At 40.4% G+C, this 25,710-nt stretch overlaps 1 protein-coding gene across 2 annotated transcripts in view; it reads left to right on the forward strand.

Moving 5' to 3' along the window:
- Positions 1 to 1,895: 1,895 nt before the first annotated feature.
- LOC140718243 (CTD nuclear envelope phosphatase 1-like) overlaps positions 1,896 to 25,710 on the forward strand; it is a 47,506-nt gene continuing 23,691 nt past the window's right edge. Inside the window, exons 1-4 of one of the 2 annotated variants that reach the window (XM_073031741.1) lie at positions 1,896 to 2,098; positions 14,792 to 14,858; positions 19,673 to 19,791; positions 25,076 to 25,147. In XM_073031741.1, the coding sequence (XP_072887842.1) occupies positions 2,042 to 2,098; positions 14,792 to 14,858; positions 19,673 to 19,791; positions 25,076 to 25,147 (315 nt within the window). In that variant the 5' untranslated portion in view covers positions 1,896 to 2,041. Of the gene's footprint in view, positions 2,144 to 14,791; positions 14,859 to 19,672; positions 19,792 to 25,075; positions 25,148 to 25,710 lie in introns of both variants that reach the window. The other variant, XM_073031739.1, reaches the window with a different exon arrangement.

The following is a 25,710-nucleotide window of genomic DNA, read 5'->3' on the forward strand; positions in this document are numbered from 1 at the left end:
CTCCTCCAGCTACAGAAGGGTAGTTAGGGAGGAGGTGTACGAGCAAGTGACAGTGGGAAGTAGTATAGTCCTGATAGTTGTGGGAGACAAACACGAGGAAATCTGCAGATGCTGGAAATTCAAGCAACACACACAAAATGCTGGTGGAACACAGCAGGCCAGGCAGCATCTATCAGGAGAAGCAATGTCGATGTTTCGGGCCGAGACCCTTCGTCAGGACTGTGTGTGGGAGACAGTGGGTTTATAAAAGATATTAGTAGATAGACTGTCTCCAGAGATGGAGACAGAGAGATCGAGAAAGGGGAGAGAGGTGTTGGAAAAGGCCTATAAACCTCTGTACTTCTATACTCTTCCCAACCCGTCACTTGTCAAAATGCCACCCCCCTCTCTCAGTTCTTCCTTCTCCGCCACATCAGCTCCCAGGAGATGCTTTGTATTGCAGAACAAGTGAGATGTCCTCCTTCTTCAAAGAAAGGAGTTTCCCTTCCTCCACCATCAACACTGCCCTTACATTTCACAAATGTCTGCTTCCTCCCGCCACCCTACCAGGGACAGGGTTCCTCTTGTCCTCAGCTACTACCCCACTAGCCTCCGCGTTCAGCACATAATTCTCCAAAACTTCTGTCATCTCAAATGGGACCCCACCACTGAATACATCTTTCCGTCCCCCCACTTTCTGCAGGGATTGCTCCCTACATAACTCCCTTGTCCACTCATGCCTCCCCACTTATTTCCCTCCTGGTACTTACCCTTGCAAGCAAAATAAGTACCATACCTGTCCCTACACCTCCTCCCTCACTCCTATTCAGGGCCACAAACAGTCCTTCCAGGTGAGGCGACAATACACCTGTGAGTCTGTTGGGGTCATCTACTGCACCCTGTGCCCCCGGTGTGGCCTCCTGTATATCGGAGAGACCTGACGTAGATTGGGAGACCGCTTTGTCGAACACCTTCACTCCATCTGCTACAAAAAGCGGGACCTCCCTGTGGCCACGCATTTCAATTCTATTCTGACACGTCAGTCCATGGGCTCTGGTCCTGCTATGATGAGGCCACACTCAGGTTGAAGGAGCGACACTTTATATTCCTTCAGGGTACCCTCCAACCTGATGGCATGAACATCAATTTTTCAAACTTCTGGTAATTGCCCCCTCCCTTCACCATTCCCCATTCCTTTTTCCCTCTCTCACCTTATCCCCTTCCCTTTTCTTCCATGGTCTTCTGCCCTCTCCTGTCAGATTCCCCCTTCTCCAGCCCTTACCTCGTTCACCAATCAACTTCCCAGCTCTTTACTTTACCCCTCCCCTCTTCCTGTTTCACCTATCACCTACCACCTTGTACTTCTTCCTCCCCTCCCCCACCTTATCATTCTGTCTTCTCCCCTTCCTTTCCAGTCCTGAAATGTCGACTGTTTTCCACAGAAGCTGTTTGACCTGCTGAGTTCCGACAAAATGTGTGTGTTGCTTTGGATTTCCAGCATCTGCAGATTTTCTCATATTTGTGTAAAATAAAACACGTTGGCACCAGTGAACGTACAGACTGAATGACACTAACTGTAATGAGCTTGACAAATTTTATTCTTTTGTCTTTGTACATATATAATAAATAAAGTTTACCTTTGAAATAAATGTAAGAATAATTAATTTTAGTCCAGTTTTATTTGACAGTTGTTTCAGCTTTGCATTTTGCAGTTGTTAAATGTTTTGCTACCGTGATGTGAATGCATAACTGCAGATATTAAAGTGGATTTGAGATTGATCATCATTTTCAGGCCTGACATAGAGTAATTGTGGAAAAACTTCCCCTGGAAGGTGAAGTGATTTGAGTTCTGTAAGCTGGGAGCGCGCTGCCGCCAGCGAGCCGGTCGGCGAAGACCAGGAGACGTTGCCTTTAAGAGCGAACGCCGCATCCCTTTAACGGAGCGTAGGTGAAGATGGCGATAGTGGCGGTGCCGCGGTGATGGGCGAGCAGGCTCCGGACCCGAGCCGGTGTGGAGTGGCCGTCGGCTCTTGGGGCTGAGCTCGCTCCTCGCATCCGTACCATGTTCAGCAAGTATTTCCTGATGGGCCTCCACAACTTCGTGTGGTTCGCCGTGAAGGTGTGGAGCGTGTGTGTGGAGGCGGCGCGGAGGCAACTCCGCTCGGTGAGTGCGGGCGGCGGGGGAAGGTCCAGGGGCGAGGGGAGGAGGGGATGGGGAGGAAACCGGGGGCTAGAGTAGAGAGAGGGAATGGGGTAGGATGGATAATGGGGGGTGGTAAGGGTTTGGAGGGGATGGCGAAGGAATGGTGGAATAGGGGGGAGAGAGAGGGTGTAATTCAAGGGGAATAATGAGGGCTTTGATCAGAGAGGCGTGGAGGAGGTGGGCGGATAGTCTGTGGAGTGGTGGCAATGTTAGGAGGAGACCGGGATTGAGATGAGTGAATAAAATTGGTGGGGCCGATGGGTAGGAGATGAGGGGAGTTGCGGAGGATGGAATGGGGGGTGGAGATTAGTGGAAGGGGTATAAATGGATGTAGTGGGAAGATCCATGGGAGGAGATTGGAGAGAGACATAGAAGTGGAGGATCTGGGGGAGGAGGGAGTGTGAGATGGGACGGAGGGAATTGGGGGAAGCAGTGGAGAGAAATTCTGGGATTAGTTGGCACTTGGAGAAGAGGATATTGAGGGCTGAGATCAGGAGATAGGAAAGAATGGTCAGTGAGTTAGGTATAGGAGGAGTCCAGATTAGGGAGAGGGTATGAGATCAAGGGAGGTGTGGAGGGAATTAGGGGGAGGATTCAGGGTGTGTAGGGGGAGGTGTGAGTAAACTGCCCACTGAGGAAGGGTGAGGGAACTGAGTGTAGATGAAAGGTTTGATTGGGGTGGGGAGGCCAGTTGGACACAGGATTTGGGAGCAGGTGTGGGTACTGAGGGTAGGGGAGATAGGAAGATGTGTTGGGTATGATATGAATGGAAGGGGTGCGTGTGGATACTGTGGGAAAGTGAGCTAGGAGATCAGCAGTGGGTAGGGAGACTACAGTGGGTAAGGAAGGTGAGCAAATTACAGTGAATGGAAGTGACAGACGGAAAGGAAGGGTTCCAGATATGTGTTGATGTCTAAAGAGGGATTTTGACCTGTAATGCTTGGTGTGCTATTCAATGAAATCTTTAAAGCAGTTTTAACAAGGGAAATGTTTCAGTCCTTGTTGCCACATCCGTCTTTCACTCATTATTAGATGTTATTGTTTGTGTGGGAGTTTGTTCTTTATGATACTTGATCTTAATGAAGAAGGTTGGTGATGGATTTCTCCTTTTGCTAGTTTAAACTTTCTTACTAGCAATGTACTTTAATTGAGTTGTTTCCTGAATTTGCCTTTTATATGTGTATCCAAGATTGTTCATGAATGTCTTCTTTCAGTGGGGCCTGTTCATCATTCATTCTAAATGATTCTGTTTTCTTTGCACTGCCCCTGTGCTTGGATAGCTTTGTGAACTGGTATTAGATATGACTAATGTGTTTTAACCTGGACACTGTGCAGTTTTAACTGAATTTTTTTTTGTTTGTTTTCGATTTATCTCCAAAACCTGTGTTGGTGTGTTTGGGTTGAAGAAATAGTAGAAATAAGTGATCAAAATTAAACAATTGTTCCCGGTGTGACTTTTACTATAGTTTGTACACCACAATTTGTCGGGTGCTTTTAGTGACCTCACTAATTATATGGCATAACACTATGATTATGCATAAATGCAAACATTTATTTGGCAGTGTGCAGAACAAATATAAAGCAAATACTGTAAAGCCTTGATACAGGGGTGGCAAACTTTTTGATAGTGTATGCCCAAATGGGCAAAAATCTTTTTTAAAAAAATCTTTTGCTTGGCATGGTAATTATCAGCTGAGATTATCATTAATTAATGAATTAGTAACAATAATAATGGACCGTTTTAAGAAAAAATGGTGAGTCCTGATGCTTATTTACGCAAATTCATTGTTTTACTAATAGAAGTACCACCACCAGGACTTTCACCACCAAGTTCAAGACATTTACTATCCCTCAACCATCAGGCTTGTGAATAAAAGAGGATAACTACACTCATTTTCAAAACTTGTATTTTATTTCATGATCCTTATTTATTGCTATTCATTTGTTATCTGCTTTTGCACAGTTTGTTTACTGTTTACAGTTACTGTTCTACTGATTTGCTAAGTGTGTCCGTAGAAAAAGAATCTCAGGGTTGTATGTGGTGACATGTATGTACTCTGATAAAAATTTTTACTTTGAATTCAATAACAGTGATAGATTGAAATAAATGAAGTATTTTAGAAAACCTGTTTTAAAATTATTAATCTTTTTGAAAATTAATGTAATTTTTAATATTATTGTAACTGTTTACTATCCAAATACTGGTGTTTACACCAGATCCGAGAGGATTTCAAAATGTATCGTCCAATGTCACGTTCTCACAACTGCTGGTGCCAAGCTGGCATGACATGTTTCCTGTGAAAACATCTCACTTGTCTTGGGTTATAAAACAAAATATTTGCTGTTTTATTTGGCAGTAAAGGTAATGATTATCTTTTTATTATGGGTGTAGTTTAAAGAATCAAGGGGTGGCACTGCATGCCATGTGCCAACAAAATTTTGTGCATGCTGTCTTGAGCACACCACCCCTGGTGAACAAATTTCACGTCACATGCCGTTGATAATAAACCTGCTCCTGATTCTGAAACATGAGCCGCCTTGATTATTTCACAAATAACACGTAGAGCCAATATTTTGGAATAGATTGTTTGAAATGCAAATTATTTGTGGTCGTAATACAATTTGTTGATGGGGATTTCCACAGGTTCATTAGAAGAGCACATTTATGTTTTTAAAAAAGTCTGGACTTTTGAACTTGTTTTCACATTCGCTGTACTTGAGAGAATTGTAAAGAGAGATGCTGGAGAAAGTGCTTAAAATCAACGTTAGGACTTTGTGAAGTGCCATTGCACTTTCTGCTGTAGCTCTGAATTATGAAGGGCATTGATTTCTTTGTATTAAGCTAAATGATTGAATGTGGGGGAGTAGCAGTAAGTATAACTGTGGTGTGAATCAGCAGCTCGAAGAGTGGATGAAAATTAGATAAGGACACCTGGCATTTTAAATTATGAGAAAAATATATTTCATGGGATGGGGTAGAAGGCACATTTTTGTTAGGTGGAAGAACATACGTGAGATTTTTTTTTGTAGCAATATGAAAACAAAAAAATAAATTGGTAGGTTTTTTTTGTCAGTGCCTGAAAGAAGATCTTAATGTTTTGGTAGTGTGGGATCCTGATATAATATACTATCAATTGATTCAAAGTCATAGTTCAAGTTCAAAGCAAATTTATTATCTAAGAACATATACAGTACGCTACCATGTACTACCTTGAGATTCATTTTTAAGCATTTACAGGAAAAAAATACAGTAGAATTTTACAAACCAGCAATGTACAAAAGAAGACAGACGGCTCAAATAAATTAATACTGAGAACATCAGTTGCAAAGAGTCCTTGAAAGTGAGTCTGTAGGTCATAGAATTGGTTTAGAGTAGCAGTGGATAAAGTTGCCCTCTCCGGTTCAGGAGCCTGATGGATGCTGGGTAATAACTGTCCCTGGTGGCGTGGGAGCTAAGTCTCTAAACCTCCTTCCTGATGGTAGCAGCAAGAAGAAGGAGGGATTGGCCTGCATGTTGGTGTTTTTGGTGCATTCCTACGGCAGCATTCCATGTATGTGTACTCAATGGTGGACTTTCACATCAGGACATCCAGGGCATAATACAATGTCAATATAGTTGATTTTTTTTTTGTTTTGCACTATTTGAATTTGTGGATGTTTTGTATTTCAATTTGAATAAGAATGACTGAATTAACCAGAAGCTTGAGTTTTTCCGTGTTTGCAGCAAACAGCAGTATTTCAGAGTCAGTAAGCTATCGAGTATCTCTACAGACAAGTGTCCCAATTATCCTTTTGATTTTCATTTTCTTTTTTTCTCCCTCCCAACAGTTTTGTAAAGGAAGAATATGATCCTTCAAAATCTCCTGCTGCAGGAACCACTCACTCCTCTAATTGCTGTGTTGGGTCTAAATTTAGCTCCCACTGCCAGCAGGCTTTTAAAATGCTACACGGCACATTCATTTTCCCAGAGCTGTCAGTTGCAGATAGTTTGGAGCTCAAGGTGTCCAGGATCAATATCCAGAATCTCTTGGGTCATACCAGGATTCACAATAAATACAGTAGAGATTTACATGGGAATCCCAGTACACGAGCAAGTGGCTCAATCCAATGTATGTGACTGTTGATTCTCCATGCTAGCTCTTATTTCGCTGCCTCCCCCCACCCTTTCTCTAACTGTTGTAAAAGGGATTCAGGCACTGCCTCATTTGCTAACTGAGCATAACCTCTGCATTTTAATCCTTAATCTTTTGTGTGTATCTCCAGTATTTAGTTGTGTCTCTATGCCCCTTTGTCACTACATCTTCCTTTCTTCAATTGTGTGCTGCTTTTGTCATTTTAGACATCATCAGGCCTAGTCATAATTTCCTTCATTTGTGGCCTCTCCAATTTTAATCACTCCATGATTTAAATCCATACCGTCTGTCAAGAACCCAAGAATTTTCTGCTTCTCTGCCATTTTTGAAACATTTCTTACTGTGGCATGAAACAAATCCCCTCCCCCCTTTATTTCCCACTCTTTTACCTCTCCTCTTTCTCTTTCTCCTGTGGTCCACTCTCCTGTCGTATCAGATTCCTTCTTCTCCAAGCCTTGACCTGTCCCACCCGCCTGGTTTCACCTGTCACCTTCTAGTTAGCCTTCTTCCCCTTCCTCCACTTTTTTATTCTGGCATCTTCCCCCTTTCCAGTCCTGAAGAAGGGTCTCGGCTTGAAATGTCAGCTGTTCATCATTTTCATAGACATTGTCTGACCTGCTGAGTTCCTCCAGTTTGTTTGTATGTGTTAATTTGACCACAGCATCTGCAGTGTACTTTGTGATTTCTCATGGTTGTGTGGCCTTGGTGTTGGATAATTTGGAATATTTTCCCACATTAAGATTATCATATGATGCAAGTTGTGCTAATACAACCAGTTCCATGGTTTCATTTACTTTTTATTTTTTTGCTTGTACATCAGGCCTATCTCTAATATTCCATGTACAGGTCAATTAGGTCTAGAGGAAGATTAAATAAAAGTGGAAGTTACTCAAAGTCTAGCATAATTTTTGGGGAGAGAAAAGGAATAAAGCAAAGATTGATTATGGGGGTCAATGATACAAATGTGTCATTTTGAGAAATGCCCTATTGGACACTAATCTTGATCCATACTCACAAAGCATGGCCTATGCTGTGGTCCTCATTTGTTTTGTTTACCATGAAATCTCAATCATGTAGGCAAGTTTGGAATACTGCAGTGTCCTTGACTGCCTTGGCCTGAGAGGGAAAAATTAAGGCAGGATGTTTACTCTAAGCGTTTTCCCGTATGTAATGATGCCTGTGAATATCTCAAGGCTGAAATTGGGCTCGTCTGACATGGTTGAATAGTGTACTGACAACTTGTTGGCTTTGAGCACTTGTCAAATTACTCACAACCTTCCTTGGTTTTGATCTCTTAAACATCTCCATTTAAACCCATGCCTTCATCTGCTTAAGCACATGGGTAAGAATGAGCAGGGAAGGGCTCTGAAACCAATCTTGGCAATAGCCCCTACTTCCATGGTTCAAGGGCTGCATAAATGCACGTGATATTTTTCACTGTTAGTGTACAGCAGCAAAAATAATTTGCAATTAGTGGCCTTTTTGAGGCAGACAAATTATCCCAAGACTCTACTTTTAAGTTGCACCAAATTGATTTCAGTAATTCTTTCCATCGTTCCCTACAGTAAAAGCCATCTAGTTCTCTGCTTCAAAAGACTGCGTAATTACCCACTTGTTATGTGCAATTTGTGTAGTTTATATTGGTGGTACTGCCTCTCCTTTCATTCCACACTTGCTGCATTTCTGGAAGAAAAATTCTAAGGCAGGGCCGTGTGATATTTGATTTGGGAGAGGAGCGGTGAGCCTAGAGACAGCAGAGGGAAAACAAGTATGCCAGTGAAAGTGAAATTAAATTCATCATTGCCATAGCATCTCAAGCAAAGCCCATTAATTTTGTTATTGTTTATTGTATAGTCTGACTTGGTGATATATTCTGGCACAATTTTGGATTAAGAGGTAGCTCTTTGCAAGATTCATGTTGAGTGACAAAAAATGGTGCGAAGAAACTGGTATTTATCTTGTACTGGAGGCAATGGGCATGTGCCAAGATGAGGCCACCATCAGGGGTAGAGGATCAACACCTTGTTCTGTCTGGGTACTCCAACCTGATAGCATGAATATCGATTTCTTCTTCCGGTAAGCAAATTTCCTTTTTCTCTGCCCCCCACCCCCACCCTCATTTCCCATTCTGTTTTTTTGGTACTACTTACCTGCCTATCACTTCCCTCTGGATCCCCTCCTCCTACCCTTTCTCCTATGGTCCACTTTCCTCCCCTATCAGATTCCTCCTTCTCCAGCCCTTGACCTGTGTCACCCATCAGGCCTCACCTATCACCTTCCAGCTAGCCTCCTTCCCCTCCCTTCACTGTTTTATTCTGGCATCTTCCCCCTCCTTTCTCAATCTTGAAGAAGGGTCTCAGCTCGAAATGTCGATGATCTATTCATTTCCTTAGATGCTGCCTGACTGGCTGAGTTCCTCCAGCATTTTGTGTGTGTTGCTTTGGGTTTCCAGCATCTGCAGACTTTTTAAAAATCTTGTACTGTACTATTTATCAATACTACTAAAGTATTGGCAGTGTAAGGTCTGAAATTCATCATTGCTAGCTTTAACCTGTGAAATAAGGTATGTAACACTGATTATAAAAAGCAGATGAGTGATTGGATCTGACATTTGCTAAAACAATGTGTCTGGGTTTAGATAGATAGATAGATAGATAGATAGATACTTTATTCATCCCCATGGGGAAATTCAACATTTTTTCCAATGTCCCATACACTTGTTGTAGCAAAAACTCCTTACATACAATACTTAACTCAGTAATAATATGATATGCATCTAAATCACTAACTCAAAAAGCATTAATAATAGCTTTAAAAAAAAAAAAAAAAAAAGTTCTTAAGTCCTGGCAGTTGAATTGTAAAGCCTAATGGCATTGGGGAGTATTGACCTCTTCATCCTGTCTGAGGAGCATTGCATCGACAGTAACCTGTCGCTGAAACTGCTTCTCTGTCTCTGGATGGTGCTATGTAGAGGATGTTCAGGGTTTTCCATAATTGACCGTAGCCTACTCAGCGCCCTTCGCTCAGCTACCGATGTTAAACTCTCCAGTACTTTGCCCACGACAGAGCCCGCCTTCCTTATCAGCTTATTAAGACGTGAGGCGTCCTTCTTCTTAATGCTTCCTCCCCAACACGCCACCACAAAGAAGAGGGCGCTCTCAACAACTGACCTATAGAACATCATCAGCATCTCACTGCAGACATTGAATGACGCCAACCTTCTAAGGAAGTACAGTCGACTCTGTGCCTTCCTGCACAAGGCATCTGTGTTGGCAGTCCAGTCTAGCTTCTCGTCCAACTGTACTCCCAGATACTTGCAGGTCTTAACCTGCTCCACACATTCTCCATTAATGATCACTGGCTCCATATGAGGCCTAGATCTCCTAAAGTCCACCACCATCTCCTTGGTCTTGGTGACATTGAGACGCAGGTAGTTTGAGTTGCACCATATCACAAAGTTTGGTTGTTTTGACAATGAAGTTACCTTAACTGCTTAATTGAAAGATGTATACTATATTTGTTCATGTTCACCTGGATATGTCTTTTCAAAGTTTCATTTATCAGTTTGAAGAGGTGCTATTAGTCCGAAGCTGGGATCAGCATGGCCATTGACATGCATGGTATGCAGCCACTGGAGCCTGATGGCATTCATTCAGGAAGATTGTTGAGAGAAAAGAAGACAGGCTGGAGGGAGGGTGTTTGGGGTAGTGCTGCTGGAGGGCATAAAACTAGAGTCCAGTAGCAATAGGTGATTGGAGAAAAGGCAGCGGGGAAAAGGACATGGGAGGCTTGTGCTGCATTGTCAGACAGACGGACAGACAGACATACTTTATTGATCCCGAGAGAAATTGGGTTTCATTACAGCTGCACCAAGAATAGTGAAGAAATATAGCAATATAAAACCATAAATAATTAAATAATAAGTTAATCATGCCAAGTGGAAATAAGTCCAGGACCAGCCTATTGGCTCAGGGTGTCTGACACTCCGAGGGAGGAGTTGTAAAGTTTGATGGCCACAGGTAGGAATGATGCCGCTCAGTGTTACATCTCGGTGGAATGAGTCTCTGGCTGAACGTACTCCTGTGCCTAACCAGTACATTATGGAGTGGATGGGAGTCATTGTCCAAGATGGCATGCAACTTGGACAGCATCCTCTTTTCAGACACCACCGTCAGAGAGTCCAGTTCCAACCCAACTACATCACTGGCCTTACGAATGAGTTTGTTGATTCTGTTGGTGTCTGCTACTCTCAGCCTGCTGCCCCAGCACACAACAGCAGACATGATAGCACTGGCCACCACAGACTCGTAGAACATCCTCAACATTGTCCGGCAGATGTTAAAAGACCTCAGTCTCCTCAGGAAGTAGAGACGGCTCTGCCCCTTCTTGTAGACAGCCTCAGTGTTCATTCACCAGTCCAGAAAGTGTGGTAAAGCAAAAGAATCGGGCTACAGGGTTGTTTCTCTTTTGGGAGGGGTGGGGCAAGAGATGACAGACTTTCACTTTCTGATAGGGATCAAATGAAGGTCTGGTTAACCAGGTTGCGCCCAGTGTTGATCCCTCCTGGGATAACGTTGCCCATGTAAGATTGCTTGGGGATCATTGCATGGGGAGATTGGTCAACTCTTTATGCAGAGACTAAATTGATTAAATTTAATCCCATGCCAGAAAGTCCCTTGTTGAATTTCCACACACACACCTGGAGGAACTCAGCATGGCAGGTAGCATCTATGGGGGAAAAAAGTACAGCAAACATTTCAGGCCGAGACCCTTCGACTAGCCTGTCAAAGGGTCTCGCCCAAACCGTCGACTGCACTTTTTTCCATAAATGCTGCCTGGCCTGCTGAGTTCCTCTAGCATTTTGTGTGAGTATTGCTTCTAACATTGTGTTTTGTTTGAAGTTGTGTGAAATCCATTTTCTTCATAATGGTGAAAACAAAACTAAAGTTGAAGCAGGGGCCAATAATTAAACACACAAAATGCTGGTGGAACACAGCAGGCCAGGCAGCATCTATAAGGAGAAGCACATTCGACGTTTTGGGCCGAGACCCTTCGTTAGGACTAACTGAAAGGAAAGATAGTAAGAGATAAATCCTTTCAGTTAGTCCTGACGAAGGGTCTCGGCCCAAAACGTCGACAGTGCTTCTCCTTATAGATGCTGCCTGGCCTGCTGTGTTCCACCAGCATTTTGTGTGTGTTGTTTGAATTTCCAGCATCTGCAGATTTCCTCGTGTTTGCCAATAATTAAAACAGTCTTGCTGCATCCAAAAGTAAGGACTGAAATATCCTTGTTAGTAAAAGCTGTCCTTTAACTGGGAACTAGGTTTTATCCAAATCTGTGGTGAACTGGTAACTTCAACTACCATTAATATCACTCCTCTTGGGATAAAGTGGAAAATCACCCAGACTTGAGCCTTGTTATCTTTTGGGATCAAACTCTAGGCACCAAGAGATGCTGAGGGAATGTAGAATCCATAATGCCTCACTGGAGGACTATTTCTGAGAGACTGTTCAATATGGCAGTTCAGTGGTTAGCACAATGATTTACAGTAAAGGTGACTCGTTTAATTCCCGCCACTGCCTGTAAAGAGTTTGTACGTTCTCCTCATAACCATGTGGGTTTCCTCCAGGTGCTCTGGTTTCTTCCAACAGTCCAAAGACATATCAGTTGGTAGGTTAATTGATCATTGTAAATTGTCCTGTGATTAGGCTAGGATTAAATTGGGGGTTGCTGGGTGGTGTGACTCGAGGGGCTAGATAGGTCTGTTCCACACTGTATCTCAAATAAATATAAATAAATTAGAAAAAGGGGCATTAATAGAAACTTCTTTCTGAGAGTTAGTTTCAATGTTTATTTGCTGAAAACAGAATTAGTATAACAGGATAAATTGCATTTCACTGTTTGAAATAATCAGTACCGCTTCAATCCTATTCTATTTGAGGTTGTCACGGAATCCAATCCACAATCTTGTTTAAACCCCCCTCCCCTCCCCCACACCATCAGGCAAGAGGTACCATAGCGTTAGGATGGGAAACAGCTTCTTACCCCAGGCCGTGACATCACTGAACTACCTGCCACCACCCTGGTCTCATCAAATATGAAGCACCAGTAATGTTATACTGTTAAGGTTTTAATTTGTGTTGTAAATGCACCTTATTATTTGTTAATTTATTTGTGGTAATACAGGTTGAGTACCCCTTATCTGAAATTCCAAAATCCGAAAACCTCCGAAATCTGAATTTTTTTTGAGTGGTGATGTGATGTCACAAATGGAAAATTGCACAAGACCAGGTGACGCGCAGGTCTCTGCACACCACAGACAATTTTGAGAGGTGACCTCGCATTTGTAATAAACAGAAGTTAATGGAAAAATAGAAAAACACTGCATAAAGCAAAAATGAAGATCTCAGTCTTGTATCATCAGCATTGGGGTGAACATATGCCGCTTAACGATATGCTGATCATGAAACTAGCCAAGATCCATCACGACAAACTGAAAATTGAAGATAATTGTGAATATTCAGCAGGTTGGCTGCAGAAATTTAAGAAAAGACATGGCATTAAATTTTTAAAGCGTCTACTGATCATGAAAATCTAGCACCAGAACAAGCCTACAATGCTGATAGGTTTTATGTAAGATATATAAAAAAAGAAATAAAATACAAATACAGTGCACTGTATTTTGTTACCGTGCACATTATATTTTCATTTTATTATTGGCATGTCAGTTTAAATACATATGTGAGATGAACAAGTGTAAGACAAAAGGCTGCTTACATGTAGCACGTAAATTCAGAGCATTTCTGATCAGGGGTTCGCAACCTGTATTACTTTGTGCTGTGTGTGAATTACATGTACAGTACTGTGTTGTGTACCGTGATCTGGAGGAACGTTCATTTGTTTGGTAGTATATATGTGTACAGTTGAATGACAATTGACTTGAAAGAAAGGTTTTTTTAAAATCCAGAGCTTGCATCCAGATGGTGCAGTTGTGGTTGTTAATCTTTGAAATGATATAAATACTGTTTTGCCTCCTTTCTTCCGATTTACTGAAAAGATGTTGATATTATGCTGCCTATGTTATTTAGATCTTTTTATTTGAAATTCAAAGCTTACTGTGGAATTTCAATCCATCTGTTTAAATGTGAAATGAGCCGATTATTTCAAAGAATGAAAGGAGGTTATATGAAATTTGATAGACTAGCCTGGTTGCAAAGGATGTTTATTTTGGCTGGGGAGTCTAGAATTAGGTGGTGAGGCTTCAGAGTAAGGGGTAGGCTGGTAGGATTGGGATGAGAGATTCTTTTAGTCAGAGGGTGGTGAATCTATCTGAGTGACAGTGATAAACTTCTGGATGTTAAACAAATTAGGATATGGGGAGAGTGCAGGAAAATGGAGTTGAGTGAGAAAATCAGCCAGTAGCTTGTTGAATGGGGGAGCAAGACTGAACATGTGGTTGACTTACCCCTGCTGTTATCTCTGGTGTCTTTATGATCTGCCTGTCCCTGCAGTGTACGCATGACATGCATGTATTATTAAGTTGCATTCTGAATAGCAGGAAGACAAAGAGGCTTGCATTTATATTGCAATGAGCTGCAGTAGGACAGGATTCAAACCACATTGGGGTTTATCAGTTTTGCTTGGGTTCGGGTTTGATTAAGCCATATGCCTGATATGGGTTCTGCATGATTGTTCTCTTTTATAATAGCTTGGATCAAGAAAATTAGACAAGAAACTCCTCAGGAAAATCATGTATTATAGATTAGCTATGATTTTGTTGAATGATGGAACAGACTCGAGGCCAAATGGCCTTTTCTTGCTCTTATTAGAGCAAGTGCAGTTATGTAGAATGAAATATCTGCAAAGTGGTGGCCTGTTAGTTAGTGGCATGTTGAATGAAAGACACTTGTGATGTTATCAAGCTGGTGCACAGACATATGGGCCGCCCAATTTAAATCTGACTCTTAGATCAGGATTAAGCCTCCAGTTTGACAATGATGATATATTTTTCTGCAGGGGTTCCATTGGCCTCACCTCTTAAGCCATTTGGAATGTAATTCGGGAATTGTGCTATGTGACAACATGTAAATTTGATAAGAACAGATTTGATTATCTTGATACCTGATCTACTAACTTTATGATAATACATGTATGATGGGACATGGTCCAGTTCATCCTGGTGAGGGGAGAACAGGGCGAGGAGGTGGTGGCGGGTAGAAACAGCAGAAAATGTCTACAGTTTGCCAGTCAGACACCTATTCATTGCAGCCTTGACCAGAGTAATGTTTGGCCGTCGTGTCTGAAATTGATTTTGTGTTGAGGATTTCCAAGAGGTTATTGGACTTGTCTCACAGTTTCAGTAATCTGCAGTGTTGATGTGCATAAACTAGCAAGTTTATGACCAAGAAGATTGAGTGAATAAAAGCGGGGACATTGCTGTCCAACCTACCTAATGTTGTTAATTTTATTTTGTAGATAATCCAATACCAGACAGTGCGCTATGACATTTTGCCTCTATCTCCTCTTTCCCGCATCAGAATAAGTAAGTACTAATCCTGTGATCCAGTTATGTTGTTTTGGTATGTGTCTGTGCAGATTGTGACATTCAGACGTAACCTTTAAAATTCTGTATATTTCATGCATAGCTTGTAGTTCATATGTTGTGGCAGATACATGCAGAACATAGTTTTGTGAAGGAAACACAAACAATCTGCTAGGGGAACTCACTGGGTCAAGCAGCATTAGTGGGTGGAAATAAATTGTTGATGTTTTGGGCTGAAACCCTGCATCAGGAGTTAGAGAGACCAGATGGGCAGCATAGAGTGGAGAAGGGTAATAGCAAGAAAGAATTGCAAGACGAGTTGGTCGTGCCAGGTAGAGGAGGTGAGCAGGGGTGGAGATGGAAGACTGCAGCAGGTGAGTGATAGGCAGAGAGAGAGGAAACGGGGTGGAGGGGGAGGCAATGGATGGAGAATGAGGTAATTCAGCTGGGGCGATTGACCTTTAAATAATTTTTGAATTGTAGATGTTGGCTGTCTATAGGGGAAGATAAATGTACTCTGGCTAAATACCTTTTTATTTGCAGAATGCTTGGTGTTTAATTGTATCTTTGCTTATACAGTTGGCCCTCCTTATCCGCGGATTCAACCAACCGCGGTTCGGGAAAACCCGGAAGTTCTCTCTCCAGCACTCGTTATTTGAGCATGTACAGACTATTTTTTCTTGTCATTATTCCCTAAACAATACAGTATAACAACTATTTACATAGCATTTACGTTGTATTAGGTGTTATAAGTAATCTAGAAATGACTTGAAAGTACATGCAGTCCCCAGGTTATGAACGAGTTCCGTTCCTGAGTCCGTCTTTTAGTCGGATTTGAATTCGGAACAGGTATATCTGGTATTATTTAGCATCAATTAGTCAAACATTTTTCTTAGTATATAGTACATATTTTACCTTTCTATGCGTATAAAACTCTTAAGAAACATACGTATTTCAATAATTGAACCACTGTGTTGCTTAGTAATAATTGTAGCTTTCATCGGGGCAGGGCCTTTCACATGCTCTATTAAAATGGTTTTGATTGTTGACAGACTGTAGCCTAATGCTTTTCCAATGACGTTTCACCTCTTTCCAATCGTTTTATTACTTCCACCTTATTCTCAGTCGTGATTGTGATTATTTTCGTGAACAGAAACACTATGGATTCAGAACTGCACCGCCAGGTCCTAATGTTTGCCACACTGAGCATGTTAAATAAAGTCCGGGGTTCCCCTGGGTTCTAAAGACCACCGCACTGAGCCAGGTTAAATAAGGGACTTGAGCATCTGCGATTTTTGGTATCTGCGGGGGGGGGTTCGGAACCAATCCCCGCGGATAAGGAGGGCCGACTGTATTTAGAATTGTGTGATTCCATGAGTTTTGATCGTGTCTTTCAAATCATGGAGTATATCTGCTCCTAAACCTTGTATATTATCTCTGAAGTCACTGTCTGAACTGCTGACTATTTTCAGCACTTTTTGTTCATATTTCAGTTATTCAGCATCCTGGTTATCTTGGTTTTGTCAATTTTTTCTGCAGGGACTTGTGTTGTTGATGTGAATACCAAAAGTGAATGTTGGCAGACATTCATTAAAAGCAAGTCGAAGTCACTGGATCCTTGCACAAAATCTGAAAATCTAGTGTCAGATTAGGATTCATTGAATTTTCCTGGTGTTATATGGGGTCCTTTGGTGATATAAACAGTTTGTTACTGATGTTTTTTTTTCACTATTATGTAACAAGAGCTATACAAATTCAAGTTTAATTATCATTAAACCATACATGAATACAGCCAAATGAAACAGTTCCTCGAGAGCCAAGGTGCAATGCATACACAGCACAAGTCACACAGCTCATGTAAGTTAGCAAGCACACATATAGTCACGCAAAGTAAACAAGTGTGTGTGTGTATAATAGGGAAAAAAATTGAAAGAAAATAAGACTGAAGACAATAAACAGATCAAGGGTTGCAGTATTTGTGCACTGTAATTGCTTGTGTTATCTTTTTGACTCTGATCTATTGCTCACTTAAACTTTGCTTGTGATTTTATTGCCGGGAGGGAGATTGATTTAATAAGGGAGAGTTTTCTTGTGATTTGAATTTCTTCATTATGTTAATATTAAGAGTATAGACATAGGATAGCTCACTGCTTTGTGTTGTAAAATTTATGGAATGTGCACAGAGCATCATGATCTAGACTAAAATGGTCTGATTACAGAGTTCATGGCTTTAACAACCTGGGTTGTATTTTTTTTCTCAGCAGTTGCCTTTCTAGAGCTTCTACTGTGATCACTTGGGTTTCCAGTCATTCCAATTGCGCTGCTTGGTGAATCACTGTCTAAATTAGTTTTAGTGTGGGCAAAAGAATCAAAGGGACATTGATGGGCAGATGAAAGAAATTGGTTTACAGAGAAGTCAGGTCATTGGATTGATGGGATTAGTATTATGACAGTGGGAGAGACCATATTAATCCCACCTTCCTGCATTTAGCTTTCTATGCCTAGGCAGTTCAAGTGATTGTCCCTAGACCAGGCATGGGCAAACTACGGCCCGCGGGCCATATGCGGCCCGTTAAGCTTTTTAATCCGGCCCGCAGAACTTGATGAAATTATATTAATAAACCTTGTTAACACCTCAGATCCATCCTGAGAATCGCCACAACAAAACTAAATCCAGACTTTGATGCGCTGGCTAAAAAGGGAGACCAACAACACTGTTCCCACTGAAATTAAAAATAAGTTTCTTCATTGTGTTATGTAAAAAATGCATTTGAAAATATTTTTTTCAATAAGCCTTACATGTTACATGTCATTTCTGTTAAGTGATGGACATGAGTAGTGCGCAGGTGCACGTACGTTCTCAAAATAAAAAATGCGCTCCAGATCAAATAACGCGCTCCGCATACTGGCGCGCTGTCACTGTTCTGTCAGTGACACTGGTCGTTGTTGAGTTTTGGCACGGGACAATTGAATAAGAAGGAGCAGGACAAGTAGACCTGCATCTCCTACCGTTTTTGAAATAAAGACAGTCAGGAGGAGAGTGATGATGATAATATCTTGAAGGATAACAGAATTTTCAGTGCTTTAAAATAATAACTGTTACTATTAAAAAAAGCTGTATTTTCATTTAATTTTCAGTGTTTTAAAAGTCATTTCAATAAATAGCTAAATACATTGGGACTTCAAAGACAGATATTTTGTTGTAATGCATTTGTTCATTTTCAATTGAAATTAAAGCACATGTTTTCTACATATCCCATGATATTTTATTTTCTCTTATGAGGTGTATTACCAAAACACTCCGTCCATCTGCTCCTGGTCCGGCCCCCCTGTCAAATTTTAGAACCCTTTGTGGCCCACAAGTCAAAAAGTTTGCCCACCCCTGCCCTAGACACTTGTTGAAACTGTGTCAGCTACTCTGCTTCCACTCTCTCAGGCAGTGAAATTCAGGTCCTTGCCATTCTTGGTGACAAAAATTTCTCAGATGACCTTTAACTCTCTTGCTCCTTACCCTAAATCTATCTTCTTTAGCTTTATCTACCTCTGATATGGGCATGTTTCCTGCCATCTACCCTATCTACCCACCTCATAATTTTTAAAATTCTCTAGGGAAAACCGACCTAGCATGTGATAGATAGATAGATAGATACATTATTCATCCCCATGGGGAAATTCAACTTTTTTTCCAATGTCCCATACACTTGTTGTAGCAAAACTAATTACATACAATACTTAACTCAGTAAAAAAATATGATATGCATCTAAATCACTATCTCAAAAAGCATTAATAATAGCTTTTAAAAAGTTCTTAAGTCCTGGCGGTAGAATTGTAAAGCCTAATGGCATTGGGGAGTATTGACCTCTTCATCCTGTCTGAGGAGCATTGCATCGATAGTAACCTGTCGCTGAAACTGCTTCTCTGTCTCTGGATGGTGCTATGTAGAGGATGTTCAGAGTTATCCATAATTGACCGTAGCCTACTCAGCGCCCTTCGCTCAGCTACCGATGTTAAACTCTCCAGTACTTTGCCCACGACAGAGCCCGCCTTCCTTACCAGCTTATTAAGACGTGAGGCGTCCCTCTTCTTAATGCTTCCTCCCCAACACGCCACCACAAAGAAGAGGGCGCTCTCCACAACTGACCTATAGAACATCTTCAGCATCTCACTACAGACATTGAATGACGTTTTATAACTAAAATGCTCTATGCCAGGCAACATTCTGGTGAATTTCCACTGCACCCACTCCAGCGTTATCATGTCTTTACTACAGTGTAATAACCAAAAATGCACACAATACTCCAGCTGAGCTCTGACTGATTTTTATAAGCTTGAAGTATAATTTTCCTCCTCTTGCCCTGATTAATGAAGACCAACATCACATATTGCTTAACCACAGTACCTGTCTGCACTACCACATTCAAGGATCTTTGGGTTTGTGCACCAAGATCCCTTTATTTAATACTCCCTAAGACCCACCATCCATGGTGTATGCCTAACCTTATTGTACTCTCAAAATATATCACTTTGCATTTATCTGGATTAAATTCCATCTGCTGTTACTTAGCCCATTTCACCAACACATCAATATCATTCTGTACCTTGATGCTATCATCCGCTCTGTCAGTAACTTCACTGATCTTTGTGAGCTCTGCAAATTCAGTGATCGTGTCTCCCACATCTACATCCGAATCATTTGCATATATTAAGATTTGAATATAAAGAACAAGGGTCCCAGCGCTGATCGTTGTGGAACAGCACTTGTCACAGGTTGAAGGACATCAGATTCATCTTCCTTCCACCTATCTCTCTGCAGATCAAATGAAAAGGAAGATTCTGGTTTTGGATTTGGATGAAACATTAATACATTCGCATCATGATGGAGTCTTGAAGCCAACAGTGAGGCCAGGTACACCGCCAGACTTCATGCTGAAGGTGAGAGAGTAAAGTAATGTGGACAAAAGTTTAATTTGATCTGTTTTTATTTGAAATGGATACAGTATTAAATAAATAGTTTTGTTTTTCACATCTTCCCACTCATCCCACAGATTTATGGTTTATGACCCCCCCCCCCCACTACCCAGGAAAATGGGCCCTTCCTATTTGTAATACCTAAACTCCTCATAAGTGTATACATTTCAATTAAGTTTTCCTTTGTACCAAAGAAAACAATCGTAATCTATCAAATCTTTTTTCTTGGCTACAATATCCCAATCCTGGTAACATTTGGACATTCTTCAGTTTGATTGCATCTTTCTTGTAATGTGGTGCACATCCAGAGCACATCCAGTTTGCCACCATCCCTAGAATCTTGTCAGTATTCTTGATTAGCCTGGTGTGTGGGACCTTGCCAAATACTTCACTAAAATCCATGCAAGTAACATCAAAAGTTCTGGCCTCATTGACCTTTTTTATTACCTTTTCCAAAAAAATTGGTTAAATAAATTGGATGTGACCATTTTATTGAGGTTTTGATTATTCTGTGCATTTTTAAATAAATGTTTGCACTATCTTTTTTGGAATCCAATAATCCATTAGGCCTACTCCTGCTCCCTAGTTCTTGTGTTCTTAATAACTTGTCCACTACTAAAGTTAAAGAAATTACTTCATTTCCTCTGTGGAAAGTTAACAAGAGAATAGATTGTAGGAAGAGGCTCTTCAGTTTCCTCACTTGCCTCTTAGAATAGCCTAGAACAGTGGTTCCCAAAGTGGACGATACCACCCCCTGGGGGAATGCAAGTTTATAAGGGGCAGGTGGTGCGCTCTGTACCAAGAGGGGCAGCTGAGGGATTACCGGCTTAATTTCAGAAATGAATAACTTATTATTTCCTCCTCCTTTGCCATATAATTGATTACAATAATCATGTAATCAACTCATCCCTTGCTAACCCACCATTCTTTTATAAACTTTGCTCAAAGCTTGTTATAGTTGTTGAAAAGCAATGCAACAAATCTGTGTTTAGCATATCACAAAAATAAGGACTGAAGAAACTGTTATTTCTGGGCCTGGCCCATGCATTATTGTCTTTCTCTACTATAGTACAGTGTTAACTATCTAGTACAATTAGCATGCTCTAGTTATGCAGTGGCGGAGTTCCTTTCAACTAGGATATAGCATTCAATGGGATAAGGTTCAGAATCTTCCCTTTCAAATGGCTGTGATCACATTTCTCTTAGCCCACGGCCAAACTGGGACATTGGTGCCCCAGTTTATGTACCTTTGGGCAGAGTAAGGTTTTGTCTGCTTTGATGATGTCACAACTTTCTCCTTTATTGATTGCGGCATTTGAGGTTGGACTTAAACAATAGGGAATTGACTGTGGTGATTAATTCATAACGAAAATGGCAGACGCAGACCAAATGGAAAAAAAAGTGTAAACAGTATCTGAAATATGGATTTATACCAACACCCAAGCAGCCATCAGCAGTCAATGTATCTTTTGTGCGAAAAAGTTTTGTGAGGAATGAAACCATCTAGGCTCATTAAACAGTGAGGAGAATACATTCTGATAAAGCAACAAGAACTTAGCTTATTTTCAGTCCCTTTGTGAAAACTTTCAGAAACGGAAAACGCTTCAAAACATATTTGCCACCACTTCGCAACAGAGTAGTGATGGTTTATGTGTTTCATACAACATTTCTTTGCTCATTGCTAAATTTGCAAAGCCCTATACAATTAGGGAAGAACTGATTCGGCCAGCAGTAAGGGAAGTTCTGAGTATGATTTTGCATAAGTCACCAAACCAAATAATTAAAGTGAATCCGCTCAACAACAATCTGTTCAAAAATGAATAGATGAAATATATGAGAATGTGGAAGACACATTGAGCAATATACTTGGGACAACAGAATTTGCTCTGCAGTTGTACAGGTCAACTAATCTTTACTACTTAATGTTTACTTAATAAAAATTGAAAGCATGCTTCAAGAGTTATTGCATATTTGCAAGGGAACTGGAAACAGATACGAAGGGGGAATAGTTATTTGGGTTGTTAAGCAATTTTTCAAAGAAAAAGAAAAGTACATTTGGCTCCACAACATTCTTGTTTATGCAACAGGTGGGGCACCACCAATGACACGATGCCACTGTGGGGTTATTACTTTCTTGAAAGAAGCTATACCTAACATACTTATGGTTCACCGTGTAATTCACAGGCAATTTACTGCAAAAAAAAACCCAAGTGATTGGCTGCATAAATAATCAAATATTGTAATCACAGCAGTAAATAAAATTAAGATCCATGTTCTCAGTTCTTGACTATTTTGAGGAAACTGAGATAAAATCCTTTGAGAACTTGAATGCTTACTTCAGTAATTTATTCAAGAATATTAGGCATGCCATTACTTATTTGTCATAGTTATTTGCAAAGATTAAGTTATTCTTCAATTACAATGAAATGATATGAATCTTTTCAAAGTCAAATCAGCCCTCTCCACATTTCTGCCCATATTAACACTATTTAAGTGCAACTTCGGCTTTGCGACCTTGTCCAATTTCCAATCCTCTCTGAGTTAGAAGAGAGAGAAAATACCAGATGATAAACTTCAAGCGTACTCTGCTCACTTGGGTGAGCTGCATAAAGGCATATCGGAGAGATTTCAGGATCTGCTCTTGGTCCAAGTTCCAGATTAGTTAATAAATCCTTTCCTGAAAGCTTTCAATGAGGAATTAACAGGATAACTGAACTGAAGAACTGATCTCACTACAAAATGAATTTGAGCTGAAGCCGAAGTTTAAAAAATCATCTCGAGATTCTTGGTTGCAGAAATAAATCTCTGAATGCTATCTTGCACTATGGGGGGAAAAGTTCCAGATTTTCATTATCGCCTTTCTAACATTTTATGGAGCAAGGTTTCAGTGTGGTCACCCAACTTCTTTTAAAGCAACAAAACAGACTGCAAATTGCTGAACATGGGGATCTGAGATTCCTTCTGAGTGACCTCCAGCCTGATGTTGTGAAGTTGATATCCTTGTATCAAGCCCATCAATCTCATTGTAAGGTGAAAAAGCAATGAGTATTTAATAGTTAGATTACTAATATAAACTCTAAAATTGTTGATGAAAATTGCTTTTAACAAAGAAATAATTTTATTTGTAGCTTTAAATAGATTTGATTAATTTTTGCAATTATTTGTCACTGTTTTGAATTGGCAGCTCCTATTTTTCTTTTACTGTGCATCATAAATCAAAATTCTTTAAATGTTTTATGTAATGGTTGGAAAGGGAGAGGGGAGTTGTGGGGATGTGGTCTAGGAGCCAAGGGGTAGTTACCCAAAGTAAGTTCAGGGACCTCTTGTCTAGAGTATGTTTCCTCGTAAGACTATTATTTAGCAGCTTTTTGATTAATTTGATATTTTTATTGAACAATAGGAGAATTTATGTCAGCAAGTAATAACTGTAAACAAAATTGAGAGCTAGACGTGCCTTAAAGATGTTCCTTGCAGAACTTCATTCTTCTTTCTGCTCTGCTAACAGACATGAAGCAATGATGCAAATGTGATAGTACAGGATGGGACTTGGACTTGAAACATCAACTCCATTTCTCTCTATAGATGGTGTGTGACCTGTTGAATGTTTCCAGCATTTTCATGTAACTTCTGGCAATACAGTGCCCTCCCAAACCACAGTCACCCCTTGGTGTGGACTTTCAACAAGCATGTGGGTGCTGAGGCCAACAATAAATGACCATGTGCAGAACACAGTCTACTGTTGGTTGTCTTTCTTTATAACCCTACAAATGTTTTAATCTTTTTGTAAGTTAATTGTGTTGAAGAATTTAGCCCCAAACTCAAATGGAGTTAGAATGTATATGAATATTTTATATTCTGATAATTTGGGCTTGGTTTCATTTTGGGGCTGTATTATATTTTCAATTAGTATAATTGAATCACTTTTCTAGATTAAATTTCCTTTGCCATTTTCTGTTCCATTATATCTATCCAAAGCTGCCTTCCTCATGGACAACTACATGGCTATCTTTTGTTTTCTTCTTCAGACATGATAATAAGCCTTGTGTTGAGATTAAAGTCGCAAAGGCATACTTCAAAAAACAAGGGATTAATTCTTTCCTAAGGACCTACATGAAAATGTACTGAAAATATTTTATCCTGATTAAACATTGTTACCAAAATACAGTGCTAATTTTTATATAGGAACTTCCACTCAGAAGTTGCAGTCATGCAACGAATGGGTCATTAAGTGCAGGAAAAGGGTTGTTGTAAGCAGTTATCTGCTGAAAAAAATGTTATGCTGTTTCCAAATAAGGAACTGCTGAAGACAGCTAATTTGGAGATCATTTGGTTATTTGGCGGATGTGAAGTATTCAGCATTGGAAATTTGTGCTCTACTGTTCCTAATTTGAATGTTAACCACTAATGTTTCCTGCCCTCCATCTGCTTGAGCAAAGAAAACAGGTACTTTAGGACTGTACAGCTGATAATAGCATAACAGGGATTTATTCCCTGGCTGTGTATGGTGTGATGGTGGGGGAGGGATACTTTTGATAATGTGAATTACTTGAGTATTAGAATTTCAAAATATTAACTTCAGGTGAAACATCCAAGTATTGAGGGGACTCTAGGTCAGCAGTTCCTTGTGTAATGATATCCTCATTAATTCGTCCTCGTGATACTTCAGGTGATCTGCAAATGACAAATTATAGTTAGAGATAGGTTCTGCATAGAATGGAGATGGAAGTACAGTGGTGAAAGAGTTTGGAGAGAGAATGGGGTGGGGTGCAGATGACAGGTTTTGGTTGGTACTGTCTGAAGGGGAAGGGGCCAATGCAGATTGTGATTGCTTGTAAGAGATGTTGAGTGAGCAAAGATAGAGCTGCTGACCTAGAGTCCCTTCAATACTTGGAGATGAAGTTGAGATGAACAAGGGTTGCTGCACATAGGTGGACCACGGAAGTGAAAGCATTACTATTTTGAGGTATAGGTTTATATAAATTCTTTTGATGTTTGACTACAGTAGTAGTTAACAGTTCTTTTTAACTAAGAGGGATGGTTAAAGGGATGAACAGATTTATTGAAAGAGGTTTTTGTATGTGTGTAATAAATTTTAATTACAGTAAATTGAATTTGTGAGTACTGAAAGATGGACTTGATTTTTGGTTTGAGTTTTAAGCTTGGCCAGGGATCATTTTGCTTTGAGTGCAAGTCATATTCTGTGTGTTTTAAGAATGACTATTTAAGTATGCTTTATTTTTTAATTCAGGTTCTTGTTGATAGACAACCAATCAGATTTTTTGTACATAAAAGGCCTCATGTGGACTTCTTTCTAGAAGTGGTAAGTTACCTGGAAACATAATTAGTTTTTCAAGTTCTAAAGAAAAATTCATATCTATTAGGAACAAAGTTTTCATTTGTAAGCAAAATTACTTGATGACAGTAATCTTCCTGAATGATTTGTGCGCGACAAGGGGAGGAAAAAGAATGATCTGACTTTCCACTATCTTGCTGTCTGCAGTGTGCTGTGTCATGCTGAAAGTTTATTGTGCAGAGGTGTATTTACAAAGGAATTAAAAAGTGATCTATTGCTTGGTTTATTGTTCAGTGAGCACTGCTTCAATTTTGAGCTTCATCCTGGTGGTCATTCAGGTGTGTCCTACTGAACTGTAATAGCCACTTGACTGGAGATTGCTCTTGCTGTTGTCTCCAAACACATGCTCTTTCTTGAAAGGGAAAGTAATGGTAAGTCTATAGAGAGGGGGAAGGTTGTGAGTTATGGAACTAACGTGACTGGTAATTGTGCACAAACTCAATAGACAGAGTGGTCTCTTTCCATAACTCTGTGAAACCATAAATAAGACTTGGAGCAGGGGTTCCAAATTATTTGAATTTGTTTATTTT

The sequence above is a fragment of the Hemitrygon akajei genome, chromosome 29, assembly GCF_048418815.1.
Source record: "Hemitrygon akajei chromosome 29, sHemAka1.3, whole genome shotgun sequence".
Classification (NCBI taxonomy): Eukaryota; Metazoa; Chordata; class Chondrichthyes; order Myliobatiformes; family Dasyatidae; genus Hemitrygon; species Hemitrygon akajei.